Raw genomic sequence first — 17,382 nt, 5'->3', positions numbered from 1 at the left:
AATCTCTCATCGAAAGGCCCACAATTCCAAACTGCTGGCCACACATCTGTGTCACCTCCAAAACCTGAGAACACCCCTCTACAAAAATCACTCCAACTCACCTTTGATCGCTACTTAGACTGGACGTGGCACTATTAGTAGCAGGGCTCTTACTGCGTGATGTATCATCTGGTGTGCTGGATTCATCAGAAGATGGTCTTCTTAGTTTAGCATTATTGTCACTCTCAGGTTTTTGCTTAAGTCGGGTCTTTTGTCTGCTTTGGTATCTCCTGAATAAAGTCTCAACCTGAACAAGAATACATAGAAAGTTAATTAGTGTTTTCTATCTTACCAAACTGAATCAATAGGAAATAAGACACAACTTGTAAAAAAATTCAAAATAATAAATAAATTCTACATTGTTTAAAAGCCACTCTGATAATCAGAGGTGCATTGTCACAGGCACACATTAAAAATGATGGGTGCAGGCTTGGTTATGATATTTTGAATTGTTCTTTTGCTTCTTTCCTCTGTTTGTTCCACATTTGCTCTTATATTTCAAATTCAAAATGGCTGACAATAGCCTAGGTAGATTTGATCATCAGTTTTGATGTCTTTTGAAAAGTCTGCTTTTTCTAAATGCAACATTGGATCCTCATAGAATGCTCAGAATTTTATGGTTTAGGACCTGTTACATCAATAATCTACAAATTAGATGTGTCTTATGTTGCTTTTTGATGTGACAGTCTTGTCCATCTCATGCTGACAATTAGGAATATTTTTTTATTCTCACCTCATAATTTTTGAGTGTTCTACACCACAGCATAGCATCAGTCTCTTTTACCTGGAATACTCTCAACATAACAAACAGTAGATGTAAACAGTATGGGCCTCTGCCACAGTTGCAGTTCTGTCAAAAGAACAAAATACACAGTCACTAGTATATTGTGAAACCGGCCTTGTTACAGCAAAAAGCACTTACAATGAGCCAAAAATAGTCTTTAATTCAGGCAAACTATGCATTGTTGTTTTCATTTCTTAGAAATACAGTTGATACAATTTGATCCAATCAGGCCCATAAAAGCAATCTTCACAATTGAGTTATTTTGTCACCATGTTATTATTTATTTGGTTTCTTTTTTCTTTTTGGACCCTATCTTTGGTCTGCCTCCCAATTTCACAACCAATTACTGTTCTTTGGAAAATATTATAAGGTGAAAAGAAAAGAAAATGGAATAGTTATGTCATGTTTTCTGTTGGTTGACTATAGTGATGTTTTCAATTGTTTTTTTGTTTAGTTGATTATTATTATTATTTCAAATTTATGTGTATTATAAATACGCTTAGTATAAAATCATGCTGGTAAGCTCTGGTAAGCAATCAGATGAACAAAACAAGAGATTCCTTTCCCAACTCTGCACAATAAAACAACTACATTGTACAATAATCCATCAGAATCTTCAAGATCACCAAATTCGATTTGCCATTATGCTGAGGAGTATATCTACGTAAGACATAAATCACATTGATCAATTATCTAGATTTCATTGTCTTAAACTGACATGTACAAGGTCAATGTTGTGTCACTATGCAAGATGTCCAGATTTAGCTCATTTTAACCAATAGCTGCTGCATGAAATGATTACAATAATAGAAGATGTATTCTCTTTTATTTTGTATACGACAGTTGGATTAATTCCAACCCTCTAAGTGCTCTTGGCGAATGAAAGGGAAAGAAGGAAGGAATAAAGAAAGAAGATGAACAAACAAGTTGTTTGTTTCAGGTGGGATTTGAACCCAAGACCCCTCGCATGCCAAACACTAGGTTGCCCACAGTGGCTACTGGTATTTCACTGGATCCGGCCAACAAATCTTGTGCGTATGACTTGGGGTGATTGCCTCATCACATCATGTGGGATGCATGTATGCGCAGTGGCTTTCAGCTGTAGTATTTTGTAGCATGCGGCGTAGTTAGTATGTCAAGAAGGGGCAGGGAGGAGGCCAAGCAGGCACCCCTTTTTAAAACAAAACATATCTCAAAAAATTGTGCAAAAAGCAGATTGTTCACTGTCAGTGAGCCCTTTTATAGATCAGTATTCTTCTACCAAATCAAATTTTGGATCAAATTACTTAACGCTAATATCTCAATGAACTAAGTCTCATCATTTGGGGAAAAATTAAAATGTGACACGATCTGGTCCATGGGGGCCAAAGGCGGCAAATTTGAAACTGAGATAAAGGTCAAAATATGGAGCAAAAAACAATAAAATACATAAGAAAATAGACATCAAAAACTTTAGAACCAAGTAAGCTAGACCTTTGGTGTTTTCAGTAAATGATAGCCTATTGTATGTATAATGTAATAATTACAGTAACTCAATTTTTAAAAATACCTCCTTTGGCCCCCATGGATCAGATCATGTCACAAATTTAAAAAAAAATCTACCACATCTAAGCTAAGGCCTCAAAGAAATTAAGTCTCATTTGGGAAAAAATGAAACATTTAATTACTTTATGAAACTATAAATTTTCACATTATAGCGCAATTGGGTCATAGAAAACCATAAACAGAGTGGGTCTAATTATAAACAGTCATCACCGTTTTATAGTACAAGGCAGACTACGTCAAAGCAGCTTTTCTAACAAAAGGAAGCCAGCCAGCATTCACCTGAAGACTCTAATGAATGCCCCCTGCCGGCCTCGCCTGATTCACTACAATAATCAGTCTATTTATTTATTACAAAGAAAGATGGGCGCATCCTTTCAATACAGAGCAGGTGTTTTTGAAGTTTGGCTATCTCTACGCATGCACTTCTTGCCTAATTAGTATTATTAATAATGACGAACTACATTTTATTTCTTAATATTTATAATGACGAACTACATTTTATTTCGCAATATTACGTATATATTCACTTCAAATGATGGAATGCATCATTCTGTCAGTTCCAGATAATATTTCCAAAGAATATTTTCAAATTTTAATCTAAAAAAAATAATTATCTTTTTCTTTCCAATTCCACTATTCCATCTTTTGTTTGTTTTTGTCATACATTGCTTTGTTTCTATTGTATGGTTTATATAATAGTAAGATAGATGACTGGTTGGTTCTTGTTGTTCTATGATCGTTCCTTCATTTGCTGACTCCTTATCATAATTTAGTGAAATTAAAAATCCTTCCCAATTCAAGCATCTTCACACCTTGCATTTGCATTATCAATGATACAGTTAATAAAATCATTGTTGAGTTGAAACACTTAATAAAACCCCTGTCTATCATCACACACTACCATCTACAATTTGATTTGAAAATTGAAATTCAAACCCTCATTAATGTAATTACAAAAGCAAACAAGTTGTTGTCTTTGCTCTTCCTCCACCCGCCCAGCCCATAATTAAGTGCAAAATAAACAGCATTTTCTGCACATTTCAGCATTTAATGGCTCTGCCTGGATGACAACATCCTTGAATGCTGATGGTTGCCATGAAGACGCTAATATACTATACGTACTCGATGTGTTTCATCCGTAAAAACCCGTTATATGAAAAATTTGAGAATTTTAATATTACCAGCAATTTATTTTCTGACATGCATACGTATGTATAAACACAACTCAAGAAACTGAAAGCCCCTTAGTCATAATTTGGATTCAAATAAATACAAAATGTATTTCCATACAAAATAAAAATTCTGGGTCAAAACATGAAGAATTTAGAATTCTTTTTTTCCTTTTCTTGATTGAATTTGAAAGATTGATAAAAAATTCCATAATTTTATTTCTTTGTTAGTATGGATATGAAATTTGACATAATTTGTGTTGTACAGTTTTCCTAATAAGTTGCTACTGTATTAATAATGGTTCTTTCAATAATTGCTCTCGGCCCATGTTTTCATTCAAAGCAGGTTACTTTCCATCTCAAATTAAGATTGTTGCCATGGCGTCATGGTGATGCCATAACAACTGATGCTACTTTGACAGAAAGGACTGGGAGTAAACTGTAATAATTCAGACTAGGACTGAGAGATGAATCATAAGCGCTATTTTCTACAGAAATTTGCAATTGATTTTTCTCGAAGGATATATGAAGAGAATTAAGTATGTACTTAACAGAACAATGTCTTTTGGAAAGCGTAAATTTTAAGCTTAAAATTATTAATATTTTAGTTATTAAAAATGTGTTATTGAAATAAATTGAATTGGATAAGTGTGAAAGGGATATTTCAGTGAAGAAAATTCTGTTTTTATCATTTTCAAATGTTTTAGTTTTCTAAGAGGAGCAATTAATTATCATTAAAAAAATAATTTGTATATATATAAACTACATCCATGACTGTAAAAATGCTAACAAGTTATTATAAAAAGTTTTCAAAAGATATTTTAAATAATAAATTTTAAATAGCTAATTCACAATTTGGAGAACAATTGTGGTCTAAATGAACAAAGTTAAGTTTCCAGAGATATCACAAAATGGCCAAATGTATATCTCAAAGATGTGACTATGGTGGTGGTTTTTTTTTTCAATCTCTCCTTTTTCCTTCATGATTATCGCTTTTCCATGAATACATCAATGAAAGTACAAATCTGCTCAATTCAAGTCCAATCTTGACACATAGAGGACACCATCTAATTCTATTTTGCTTTGTTGCAATAATTATTTGTTTCAATTAAAAATTCACATCTACTCACAATTATGATTAAACCTAAACATCTGAAATTTAGGCTAAAAAGACAAACAAGTTTGTTTTCTGTAGGCTATGTGCATATAATTTTTTTAGCAATAGTACCCATGGATGTGGTGATGAAATATTAAAAGTAAGTCAGTCTTTTGTTGAGAGAACTGTTTAAAAATTCATTGTAGTGTACCAAATACCACATTTGTTTTACTTATTTGACAAATCCAGTGCAATTGTTATTTTCATGAAAAAAAAAAGAATGCCAAAAAATACAAAATTAATCAAAATTAACCATCAATGCTGCACAAACTCATAATTTAAATTTTTACACATTGACTCGATCATTAGTATGTGAAATTTTAGGCAAATTTCAGGATGACCTAAAAAATTAAAACACCACATTTGGAATTTTGGTTTTCAAGCCACCTACAAGAAACAAATTTGCTTTTTTAGCCTTAACTTAGAGAAGTTATAAAAATGCATTTTCACCATGTTGTATTTCTGCAATTGTTCATCCAAAGCACTTTGACAATTAACTTCCTTCCCACTTTGTCCTTGAATCTGCAATTTACTGAATTGAACTGAAGTGATATTGCCCACAGCGTTCAATTTCAAAGGATTCTTTATTCTCCAAAGATTTCATCAATATTTCTACTAGATTACCATTGAATTCAGTTTGAGATATCCACTTACTAAATGCTACAATTTCCTTGAATGCAAAATGAATATTGCACATTAAGTATGAACACAATAAGCAAAATCTTAGAACATCAAAAATAGTCGACGGCAAAATAAGTCATAAACATGGAAAAGGGCGGATTATTAGTAAGGACAAGTTCAATTGGTCAAATTCTTATTTGTTTTCAGCAGGCATAGAAATTTTAAAATGTTTATTTCCCTCAAAGATAAGCATAATTTCCCACAAACATATTGCTATCTTCAGTAGATAGTAAGTCTTTGACATGATAAAATATTGCTATCTTCAGTAGATAGTAAGTCTCATGATAAAATATTGCTATCTTCAGTAGATAGTAAGTCTCATGATAAAATATTGCTATCTTCAGTAGATAGTAAGTCTTTGACATGATAAAATATTGCTATCTTCAGTAGATAGTAAGTCTCATGATAATATATTGCTATCTTCAGTAGATAGTAAGTCTCATGATAATATATTGCTATCTTCAGTAGATAGTAAGTCTCATGATAATATATTGCTATCTTCAGTAGATAGTAAGTCTCATGATAATATATTGCTATCTTCAGTAGATAGTAAGTCTCATGATAATATATTGCTATCTTCAGTAGATAGTAAGTCTTATGATAATATATTGCTATCTTCAGTAGATAGTAGTTCTTTTATTTAAACAAAGTCACTATTTCTTTACAAGTGAAAATACTGACCAGGATGAGAAATACTAAATTTCTCTCTTTGAAAAAAATGAAGTAATTTTTACTCACTCAACACTACTAGCTCAATACTAAATTAGTTATCTTGAAAATGGCCCGTGTTTCTCTCGTCTTGGGATTTTCATTACGTTTCCTTCCCATACAAAACAACCATCTCAACAATTTTTGCTTTCAGTATCCTTCTTGCTAATTTAAAAACACCGCTCTACGTCATCTGTTAATTGCTATCTCCATGGTAATTTGATATCTTATATTTAATCAAATTCAAAGGAATAAGTTGAATATTATTGTACAGGTTGTAATGAAATACATGAATCGGCGGGATATTATTGTATGCGGTTTTAATCAAAAAAACTGAAAGGATCTCTTTATAATTTACATTACACATGTTGTCCAGTTGTCATTACTGGTTTGTATATTGTACAATGTGCAATAATTTTAGTGAATACTTGTTAATTTCAATTTTGACTTGCATATCACATACAAACATGAATTCTCTTCTATTCACTTATTTCTTCATTTCTTACTTTTTAATCATACCGTTTTCAAAATTAAGTTTCAATTTATCTTCACTCTTTCACAAAACATGTCGCCCCTAAAATTCTACTAGAAGAAAAAATGAAACAAAAATGATCCATCTACTGGGAGAAATCTATGAGAATTGCTATGTGCATCTTCTTTTTTATCCTGATAAACAACATGTTTTGGGCCAAAATCATATGCTTTGTGCGCAATTGTCCCAGTAAAACCAGCCCAAAATTTGCTTGCCCCCCCCCGGTAAATTTTAATGCTTACGCCACCACTGCATATTCATTTTTTGTACAGTAGATGACATCAAAAGCCAGTCTCATAAAATTATCATAAATCCACCAATCATATCATATCAACTCTTCAGCGCTTCTTAAATTTTTAGACAAACCCGAAATAAAAACCAGACTTTATTACGCATTGTATGTATCATAGTCTGTGACACACTAGTCGCTTCACAATATTGATGTGCATTGGGGTATTCTATTTAAAATTCACACTCCCTTGTTGAAGATTTTGGAAATATCTTCCACAGGGGGGAGTATGGGTTTCAAAATAAATTAATGTAATTAGCCAGCTCCATTTGAATTTCATATGTACTCTGAGAAAGATTCAAACTGAATCTTAATACAGAGGGAGGATTAGTTTCAAATAGAGTTGGATAATGTGCTAAATCCATTTGAAATTCATACTCCCCCTGTAGAAGGTATTTCCAAAATCTTCAGCAGGGGAGTGTGGACTCTTAAATGGAATAACCCATTAGGCCAAACCTGGTTGCAAAAAAAAAACAAGTTGTAGCTTGTTGGCACCAGATCACTCATTACCAACATTTAATGTCAGACACAACTAACATACGACATGACACGTACAATTACAGGTGCTTATAAATTGACTATAATAATTATGGCAATTAGTATTGATGAGAAATATTAATGAGGATGACCAACAACGTAATCAAATTTTATTTTATTTCTGCTTGTGGTTTCTGTGGGTTTAAAATTGTAACTATTATAAATTATAAATTGGTAATTTAATTTTCTAACCTCACAAAAGAAAACTCATCATCATTTTAAGACCAACATGGAAAAAGGTTAGGCAATTGACCTTTTCGTTAAATCCCATAAGCCTTTGCAACAAGGGCTTAGGCAGCCAGCCATGTAGGGAGTGTTTTACACACCCAAATTTGTAATTACACACTCAAACCTTCAAATCCTGCTTTAGACCCTGCTTTGCAAGTAGACCTGAGATGTTGTCATTTGATACTACGCCGATGCGCATATCATTTAGCGAACATCGCTATTGTGCATTTTCAAAGCCGTGAAGTGTGCAGTAAACACAATTTGCGCATCGGCATGATGTCAAATGACAACATCTTAGGTCTACTCGAAAAAATGGAATATGGGATTTACTGAAAAGGTCTTAAAAATCAAAATAAGCTTGAGATGACCAAAACTTTCATTCTTATTAAAATAGGTTAATGGAGTATTTTATGATCCTAGCATCCTCTTTTTATGACATTTTTCAGTAGACATCTCCGAAAAAAGCTTATTCCCAAAATTTCAATTTATTCCAATTTTGCGTTTGCGAGTTATGCATGATTATTAAGTATAAACTGTAATATTACACTGCTCCATAGACAATGTGTTTTAATTTTGTTCTGGTGTACCAGAACGTAATTTAAATTTCACAATATATTTGCTAAACGAATGAACATTATGTAGCCAGAGGTTTCCAGTGGTATAAAAATCTCAACTTTTTTTGAGAAAAGTGGGGGTCACAGGGGGATGATGCTGTGGATCACAAAATGTCCTTTTAAGTGGGTAAAATAAATTGTCCAATTCTTCGACCTCCAACAATGATTTCCAACTTATCAATTCATCAAACCCAAACCCTTGGGCAGGTAATCTACTAATTTTTACACAAATAAAACAATTGGGGAAAATTCAATTAAAATTGTTTCCATGTTGACCTGTAGAGTATAAAGTTCACATTACTAGTTGAATAATTATATGAATCATTGACAATTATATACATACCTGTGCACCAATTGTTACTTTGTATTTGTGATCCGGTGAGTCTCCACCAATCACAAAGGAGTTGGGTCCATCTTGTTGCAGCAGATATAACCTCGCATGCAGCGCCCTCTCAACACGCTTCCTTAACACATTCTCTGCTAGGATGAGATTAGGGTCACCATTCTGAGGTGACGGGGAACGACGGAGAAGGAATGAGGTAGGAGAGCCTGACCTGGAATTCTGAAGGAAAAAAGTTATAAAAATATGCTGAATATTAATGATATTTTTTCAAAACTTTCAAATTATATGCTGAATATTGTCTGCATTACTACCGTATTGTTTGTAATAAACGCCCCAAGGGCGTTGCATTTTTCCAAAAGGGGGCGTTTATTGGAAGTGAATTGTCAGTGAAAATAGCTTAAAAATTGTGTTCAATTTCCCAATGGTGCTCCTATTAAAAGGAGGGATTTACACTATACATGATGGCGGCGCCCACGGAAAATGATATTTTCGTGGGGAATACAACAAAATTACACCTGTAGTGTAAGTGCATGGAATTAGTGAAATTCTACCATAATTAGGCAATGAAATGGATGGGAGTTGAGTCATAATAGGTTTTGTCCATTCAATTTAGCGATCGTGACTGACATGACTGATGCAAGTTTTAAGCTTACTTACACGATATGTCATGGAAATGTTCGCATTTTTGTCAATTTTTCACAGAAACATTGGAGGGGGGCGTTTATTAGAGGGGGAGCGTTTATTACAAACAATACGGTATTAAATTAAAAACACTAATTCAGTTCCATTTTACAAGGTACCTCCCTCAACCTAATATGAGATCTCCAAAAAATTCATTTCAGGATGTGAATTTCATTTGAAGTTGAGAGTATAATGCCATATTGGATTTCGTAGTGGCAGATTTGAATTGTGCGGTGCTAATTAACCTAATCCTGAAGGTCATAAACACTTGTATAAATGCAACTTGTCAGTACGCTGGTGATGCAATCGGGTAAATGCACTGATTCAAATCAGTTCTGTGAATTCCAACATGGCATTAACTTATGACAAGACACACTATATATGTGTAGACAAACTAACAAACAAATCAACTTACTGAAGGTGAGACTCTGTGTCTTGGAAGCCTTGGTGATGTGGGAGAGTTGGTTCTACTTGTATTCACCACCTGAAGAGAAAAATATACCAGTGTAATGTCTGTCGAATACACATACGATATAAAATTCCATAAATATATCAATTGTAATGTAATACTGTATACAGCACTCATTCTTAAGTATCAAATATTAATTTAACTGTGCATCTGGAAGTACCATGATATGATTCAAATAATTCAAAATTAAAGTTTGTGTAGCATTGGTATTAACTTTTGTAAATCAGGTACATGTATATTCAAATTGTTTCATAATTTTCTTTTAAAATAACCTTTTTAATGGTATTGGTAAGAGTTATTTGTGTCGGTGAGTATAAAAATGTTATAAACTGATTATCTTGAATTGCAACACTGTATGGAAGTTGTGAGGAGGTTTAAAAGTATCATCATCTATCTAGAAGGTGATTAATCCTTATACACAGACAGATGGCTATAATGTTACATTGTAGCTGAGTAAGTTGGCCATTACGATTCAAGATTCTGATAGTCATCTGCAATCTACTTATGACTATGAAGGATTGCTTAACAAATACGTCCTGATTAGAAGAAATCAACCTAAATGTCAGACAGATTCAATTTCAATGTATTTACATGAAATCTACTTGTCTTTCAAAACATTAAATACAATTTATAGGGTGTGTCTTAATGTCCAAGTGGTGTAATCCTGGGATATAATCACTCTCTCCCAATATTTAGGGAGCAAAATTGAATCCAAAAGGGTCAACATTAATTATGCCCCTTCCGAAATACTCCACCCCACCGCAAACAAAATTGATACAATTTTCAATTAGTGTTCCAGTGTGCAATTATTAGCATGTGGCGAATGAATGTTATTGTCTCATTATTTGCAGCATCCCAATTTGTTTAGTAGATGATACATGTATGAGCACATTATCGACGCACACTACAAATATTTGTTTTTGTTTTACAGAGTGTGGCTCAAAATTACTCAATATTTGTGATCTAGTTTGATACAAGTGCATTGACCTTACCATGCCAACACAAAAGTGTTTTAAACTATATCTGGTTTTAAAGCACTCCACTGAATTACAGTATCATGATTGAACATGTTTATTATTATAGCAAAAAGAACGCTCCTTGGGAGGTAATGACACATTACAATGCATGCATTCAATAACAAGCTCTGAAAATTTATTTTTAGAGGCTTACCTTCTGGATTATAAATCTGCACATTTTAAAATGTAATTAAACATTTTATAGGTCTTGGACTTTAATACTGCACACATTCTTCAGAGTTCAGACCATGCTAAATGTACTGGTGTCAACTCATGATTTTTAAGGCCTATTATTAATTTCCAGAATTTAGGTACTTCAATCTTCCCTAAAAATTCAGGAAAATGTCAATGCACCTGGTAACTGGGTTGCCAGTTTGATATCAGTACTATATTCATTGAGCTGTGTTGGCAACCAACTTTGAATATATTAAAATCAACAAAATAGCAGTTCTATGTCTACACCAAACAAACAAAAACAAAACAAATAAACATTGTCTTCATTCATGTATGTAGGATATTACAAAGCTGATATCATTTCACAGAATGTATTAATCAAAATAATATTATTTCTTAATTTTCCATTTTAATTTTTGTCAATCAGCAGCTCAAAGGTTAAATCTATACATAATGAACTCTTATCACACCTACGAGCTGGCATTTTGGCGGGAAACTTGTATCACATGATCAGTGAACCATAGAAACAGACAGTATTGTCAGGACCTGTGTCAGGATTGGGTTGTTCAGTCAATTAACAATACCCCGAACAATACTGTATAAATAGCCTACCCTACAATGTAGGGAATAAGAATTTTAACTGTACTTTGTACCTGTTTATATTGCCTGAATTATAAAGTCCAAAATGTATGTTATCATTTAGTTTAATGTGAAGGCCCTATCGGATCCCCAAGTCCCGATCACTATGGCAATAACAATAGTTACAGCAGGGATACAAAAACCATTTTAGTAATTATTATGCAACACATTGTGTGAAACAGCAAGCAGAATAAATAACCATATTTTATATACATTTGTAGGCCTATAATTTTATTTAATATCTATCATTTCAAATGGCAAAGAATTAAATGAAAACATAGTTTATTTATTTGTATTTTCATTGTTACATTGATTTTCCCTTTGATCTTCCAATTCAAAGACAGAATGTTAAAGTATGGCCCCTACAAATCAAATTGCATACGGCCATTGAGCATGTTGAGCTACAACAAAATCTCCAAGTTTCAAAATCATCTATTTTAATCCTAAACCTCATTCTAAAAAAATGTGCAGTGGCGTAGTAATTAAAAATTTATACCATCTAGAAAAAAACAAAAGCCCTATTATAATGCAATTCCACTTCACTGATTCCTCTTTTCTAACTTTATAACGTGTCCAGCAATGCGTAAATTGATCGCATTGATCCGCAAGAGATGAGGAAAGCCAAACAATCGACCAAAACTTCATGACGTATTAGTATACTATTGAACATTTAGTAGTAGGTCAATAAAATTCAAAGAAATTTATTTCTATGCACATAATGTACACATATGAGTCATCATGACATGAATATCTGGATCAGATCAATGGGTGAGTGGATAGGTGGGTGGGACCAATGCAAGGAGACCCACAGGGACCAGATGCTTTGGTAGACTTGGGTGTGGTCTTTGGGGAGACCTGTGACAATTGTGACATCATATTCCAGCTTTTGAAATTTTTATTTCAGAAAGTACTTGTATTTTGTTTTTCATGTCTACATCAGGGGGACATATAATTTTGACTTTAAATGAGTATTAGCCTCATCAAATAAATTTTCCTTTTTAAAACTATTTGTAAAGTAAAACTTAATATTAACTTTTGTTATCTTGTTTACAATTTTTCTCTCCATAAATTAATTTAAAATGGTTACATATTTCAATTCTCGCTATTCGCAATAAGGGCGCCGCCAGCGGTTTGCGATGTAATCGTGATGTATCATGGGAAAAGGTCGACATCCAAGTCCACGCAATACAAATATTACCATGCTATTACATAGGAACACGTGACAATATTTTTTTAGTTTGTCAAAATAAAGGTGTTACAAGCGAATCGATATTCAATAATACTTAATAATGTGATTTGAAATGTGCACAATTAATTTTTTCTCTATCGATTTGCGTGTAATACCGTTATATTGACAAACTAAAAAATATTGTCACATGTTCCTATGTAATAGCATGGTAATATTCGTATTGCGCGGACTTGGATGTCGACCTTTTCCCATGATACATCACAATTTTCCCATGATACATCACGATTACATCGCAAACCGCTGGCGGCGCCCTTATTGCGAATAGCGAGAATTCTATCTGTTCCACTATTAAAATTACAAATGTTACAAGATCAGCTTTTCAGAGACGATAGGCCTGTAGTTTGTTCTTCAGTTATTATCTATTTTATTTTACTTTATTTTTGAGAATCTTGATGCATCTGTAAAAGTAATGCAATGTTTGATCCGTAATCCCTGAAAATAATGACTGACCTGTCTTGTAAATGGTGAGTCCTGGCGCCCTCTAGGTGATGGTGACCGCCATGTGCGTAAACTATTTGGACGTTGCTGTTGATTCTGGACGGAAGCTTCCGATTGGCTGGATGATGTGGAACGGGAAGAGGCAGAGGACTTGGCTCCTGAGGGCGGTATAGCCACCTGACATTGGGAAAGAACAAATTTCACCATTTATGAAAAATCTTGTATTTGTCGCCTAACAACAGGTTATTCAATAAGCTACACAAATTGGCTGCTTCCCACACATAAATTTACTAAGTGTATTCGATCTTACTGGTGGAGCAGTGGACTAAATTTTGTATTCAGCCGCAGCGGTATTTATTTAGCGCCACTTTCAGAGCACTGTTGGTGTAAAATTGACGGTGCTATAGACGGTACAGTAAAAAAAATAAATTTAGGGAACGTTCTATCAGGGAAGTGCCACTACCTGGTTCAATATTTCCACAGATGGGGAAGTACATGTAGGAGGTACATTTAATAAAACTTAACATTCCCCCTCATGGTTCAAGTAAAAAATTCAGATTCCCACCTCAAGACCCCTGGCCCAAAAAATTTGAATTCCCCCTTAAAACTCCCACACTCTCTAATAAATATTGAATGGTCCCTTATTAATCCCAGGAAAATCATCCTCAGCATTAAGTTGCAATTATGCATTTTGTCAAACATTGATAATTTATGATAAATAAAAATCATTATTAATGCAAAAATGGGAAATCTATACAATTTCTTAATGAATTCCATAAACATCAATTTTGGGGAATCAAAGATCAATTTTTTCATGTGAAAATGTCTAAAATTCAACATCTTCTACCTGGTTCAACTGTCTGAAGAGGGGTGTCCACTTAACATTCCCCCTCATGGTTCAAGTAAAAAATTCAGATTCCCACCTCAAGACCCTGGCCCAAAAAAATTTGAATTCCCCTTAAAACTCCCACACTCTCTAATAAATATTGAATGGTCCCTTATTAATCCCAGGAAAATCATCCTCAGCATTAAGTTGCAATTATGCATTTTGTCAAACATTGATAAATAAAAATCATTATTAATGCAAAAATGGGAAATCTATACAATTTCTTAATGAATTCCATAAACATCAATTTTGGGGAATCAAAGATCAATTTTTTCATGTGCAAATGTCTAAAATTCAACATCTTCTACCTGGTTCAACTGTCTGAAGAGGGGTGTCCACTTTTTGGCAAAATGACCCATTTTTGTTCTTTTCAGCCACTTTTGACAATTCAAGCCAAATACCCCCCCCCCCCACACACACACACACACACTTTAGATAGACACTACTGTGTTTGGTCGGTTGTTATTTATCAATGTACAATGTAAAGTCAAATTCTTTGTTTACAAACAAACTATCATCAAAATTCAACAACTTTTTATATCAAATTACACAAATCCTGATGAATTCATTCAGCCATGAACAAGTTGGTTGCTCTATTGCAAGTCAAGTTCTTTGTGTTCAACAATGGCAAACGACAGGTGGACTTCCTGCCACAGGTGCAATAAGACTCTACACCTGTTCATACCCTAATTATTGCTCATTTATTGTAATAATGAAAATTATTGGTAATTGGCATCATTTCATCACAAAATAATGATTTTGTTTGTTGCAAAATATGAATCGGTTAGTTACAAATGATATAACAGGTCTTCAATTGGGGGTTAAAAATACTAAATTCCATCAGTAACTCAGTAAGGCTTCCTTTGGCGCCACTTGTAATAGTGCACCTGCAACATCTCAACATGTTGCTGAAGTTCCCATTTTTGTTTTAAATTCAATAAATCTGTAGAATTCAAAACTGTAGGTGGGGGGGGGGGGGTGCAGGTCAGATTCCAAAATGTTAATTTTTTTTTTTGGGGGGGGGGGGGAAAGTGGACTTTTGGGGTATTTTTGAACATTTTTAAGACATTACCAATACCACATCTTAATGTTCTTTCAAATTGGGGCCCCTTATTTTCAATGACGCATTTTAATGTTGCACGGCTCTGCACAATTGCACCCCTACCCCCAGTGTTGTGTGCACATGCAAACCAAATAAAAGCTGGCTATGGGGACTTACCATAGGTCCTTTAGCTCTTGATCTGTCTGCCGTTTCATTTTTGCTACTCGGTCTGGCTCTTAATTTCTCTCTAATAACTTTCTTCTCTGGATTGTCTGGACGAGTTTCCAATTTACTCATCCACCTTACATCTTTATCTGGCCGGCTGCAAAAAAAAATGCTTATTCTGTAAATTTTCTGAAAATTATGTACTGTAGCATATCATATTCTTCATCACATCATTTATAATGCTCAAAATTTTAAACATATTTTTAAAATATGAAAAGATAAAAAGTAAACCAATTTCATATACAAAATTTACCGAAAAATAAAAAAGCTCAGAGGCTGTGCAATAATTACGAGCCCTGGGGGAGAGGGGGGCAAGCAATTTTCAGTGGGACTGTTCGAAATTTTACCCCCCGGCCGGGCTCATAATTATCGCACAGCCCTCAAAATAGTACACCTATTAAAATAAATTAAGTACGGTACTTTTAAAATTTAGATATAAATATAATAATTATAAATGTTATTTATTGACTTTAGTAAATAGATAATTACGGCTGTCACTCACTTTTAATTAAATAGCAAACAGGTATGTAAACTTGTCGCATATATTGTAATTTGGCAAAATTTAATTTTATGTTGAATGATAAAAGCATCTAAGGAAAATGTTTGTGCTTACCTATGTGCAGACTGGGTGCAACTGGAAGCCATTGATTCAGATTCTGCAGTACAAGTAGCTGCTGACCGCGGTAATTGTTCTCCCGAGGCGCTTTGTTGTGGTACTAGCTCCGCCACATCTTCTGAGGAACTTTTGGCTACTCGTCTTGGCCTGTTGCTCGGGCTTTTTCCGCGTGAGCGTGATCTTTCTCGCCGGCTAGTCCGCTTCTTTGTGCCTTCCATATCAAATTATTCACTCCATGTTTGAATTCAGAATATTCTATAAACTCCTTACTGGAATCACTGGATGTCAAAATGTTCGCAAAACAATTTACTTACTTTCAAGACGAGAATGAGTCAAGAGAAATTGTTTGTTTATCCTCAACTGAAGTGTGTGCTTCCGACCTCAGCCACGTCCAAAACTTTGTCGTCAAAACAACCAAATCTTAGAGCATAATTCCTCGCGATTCAAACGCAAATCTTAGCTCAAAGGGAGCTCAATATCAACAAAATATAAATCCAAAATATCAGATCCACATGAAATCAACCTTATCTTGCTTAGCACGTGGACAAAAATATTTAGATTTGAAAGAAACTAACCTTCGGATTTCAGTTGGTGAACTGTAAATACAGTGCGTGGGTGCTAACGCTATGCATGCAGTGTGTATGTTTCTGAAATTGATTGGCGATGTCAACACAAGTCAAGTCAACGGCGCGGCGTTGGGTGACATCATTTCTATTTTTAGCACAGCGCGCCAATTTTGTCTTTCGTGTGACACAGAACAGGTTTTATTTTCGTTGCCATGGAGTTCCGCAATTCTGATCTGCTTTTATGGCAAGGGAAATTAATTTCAAGCTAAGCTAAGGGGACTGGTATTTTCTTCGGAAGGGGGGTCCCAAACAGTAGCGTAGCCAGTGGAGGGGGGGGGGGGCAGTGCCCAGGGGCGGCACCAGGAAATTTTTTTCAGGGGGGGGGAGTGAATTTCAGGGGGGCCAAATCGACACATTTTGCCCAAAATTGCTGCAAAAAGAGGAAATTTACGTAATTTTTGGGGTTTTGCCTCAAAAGTGGGGGAAAAACTGGGGGGCCGGGCCGGGGCAAGAAAAAATTGGGGGGCCTGCCCCTTGCCCCCTCCCGTAGCGCCGCCACTGAGAGTGCCCCCTGACAAAAAATGAAAGAAAAAAGTGCCCCTCAGACAAAAAATGTAAGAGAAAATGTAGAGGGTAAAGGAAAAGAAAAGGGAAAGGAGCCCCCTTTCCACCAAAATTCACCCCGATCAAAATAACAAAATTTCATGCGTGCTACGCGCGCACATTGTCACAATAAAGCCCGTTTTCATCCAAATC

At 34.5% G+C, this 17,382-nt stretch overlaps 1 protein-coding gene across 2 annotated transcripts in view; it reads right to left on the bottom strand.

Annotated features, from left to right (window-relative positions):
- Nucleotides 1-16,519, bottom strand: part of LOC140165605 (mitogen-activated protein kinase kinase kinase 1-like) — a 40,098-nt gene extending 23,579 nt beyond the window's left edge. For both annotated transcript variants that reach the window (XM_072188927.1, XM_072189001.1), the window contains exons 1-7: nucleotides 16,058-16,519; nucleotides 15,397-15,541; nucleotides 13,304-13,468; nucleotides 9,722-9,790; nucleotides 8,626-8,844; nucleotides 773-889; nucleotides 102-286 (exon numbers count right to left, since the gene is read on the bottom strand). In XM_072188927.1, the coding sequence (XP_072045028.1) occupies nucleotides 102-286; nucleotides 773-889; nucleotides 8,626-8,844; nucleotides 9,722-9,790; nucleotides 13,304-13,468; nucleotides 15,397-15,541; nucleotides 16,058-16,278 (1,121 nt within the window). In that variant the 5' untranslated portion in view covers nucleotides 16,279-16,519. The remainder of the gene's footprint in view (nucleotides 1-101; nucleotides 287-772; nucleotides 890-8,625; nucleotides 8,845-9,721; nucleotides 9,791-13,303; nucleotides 13,469-15,396; nucleotides 15,542-16,057) is intronic.
- Nucleotides 16,520-17,382: the final 863 nt, after the last annotated feature.

The sequence above is a fragment of the Amphiura filiformis genome, chromosome 1 (genome assembly GCF_039555335.1).
Source record: "Amphiura filiformis chromosome 1, Afil_fr2py, whole genome shotgun sequence".
Lineage (NCBI taxonomy): Eukaryota > Metazoa > Echinodermata > Ophiuroidea > Amphilepidida > Amphiuridae > Amphiura > Amphiura filiformis.
The sequence above is the reverse complement of the archived record's forward strand: the minus strand, read 5'-3'. Positions and strand labels throughout refer to the sequence as shown.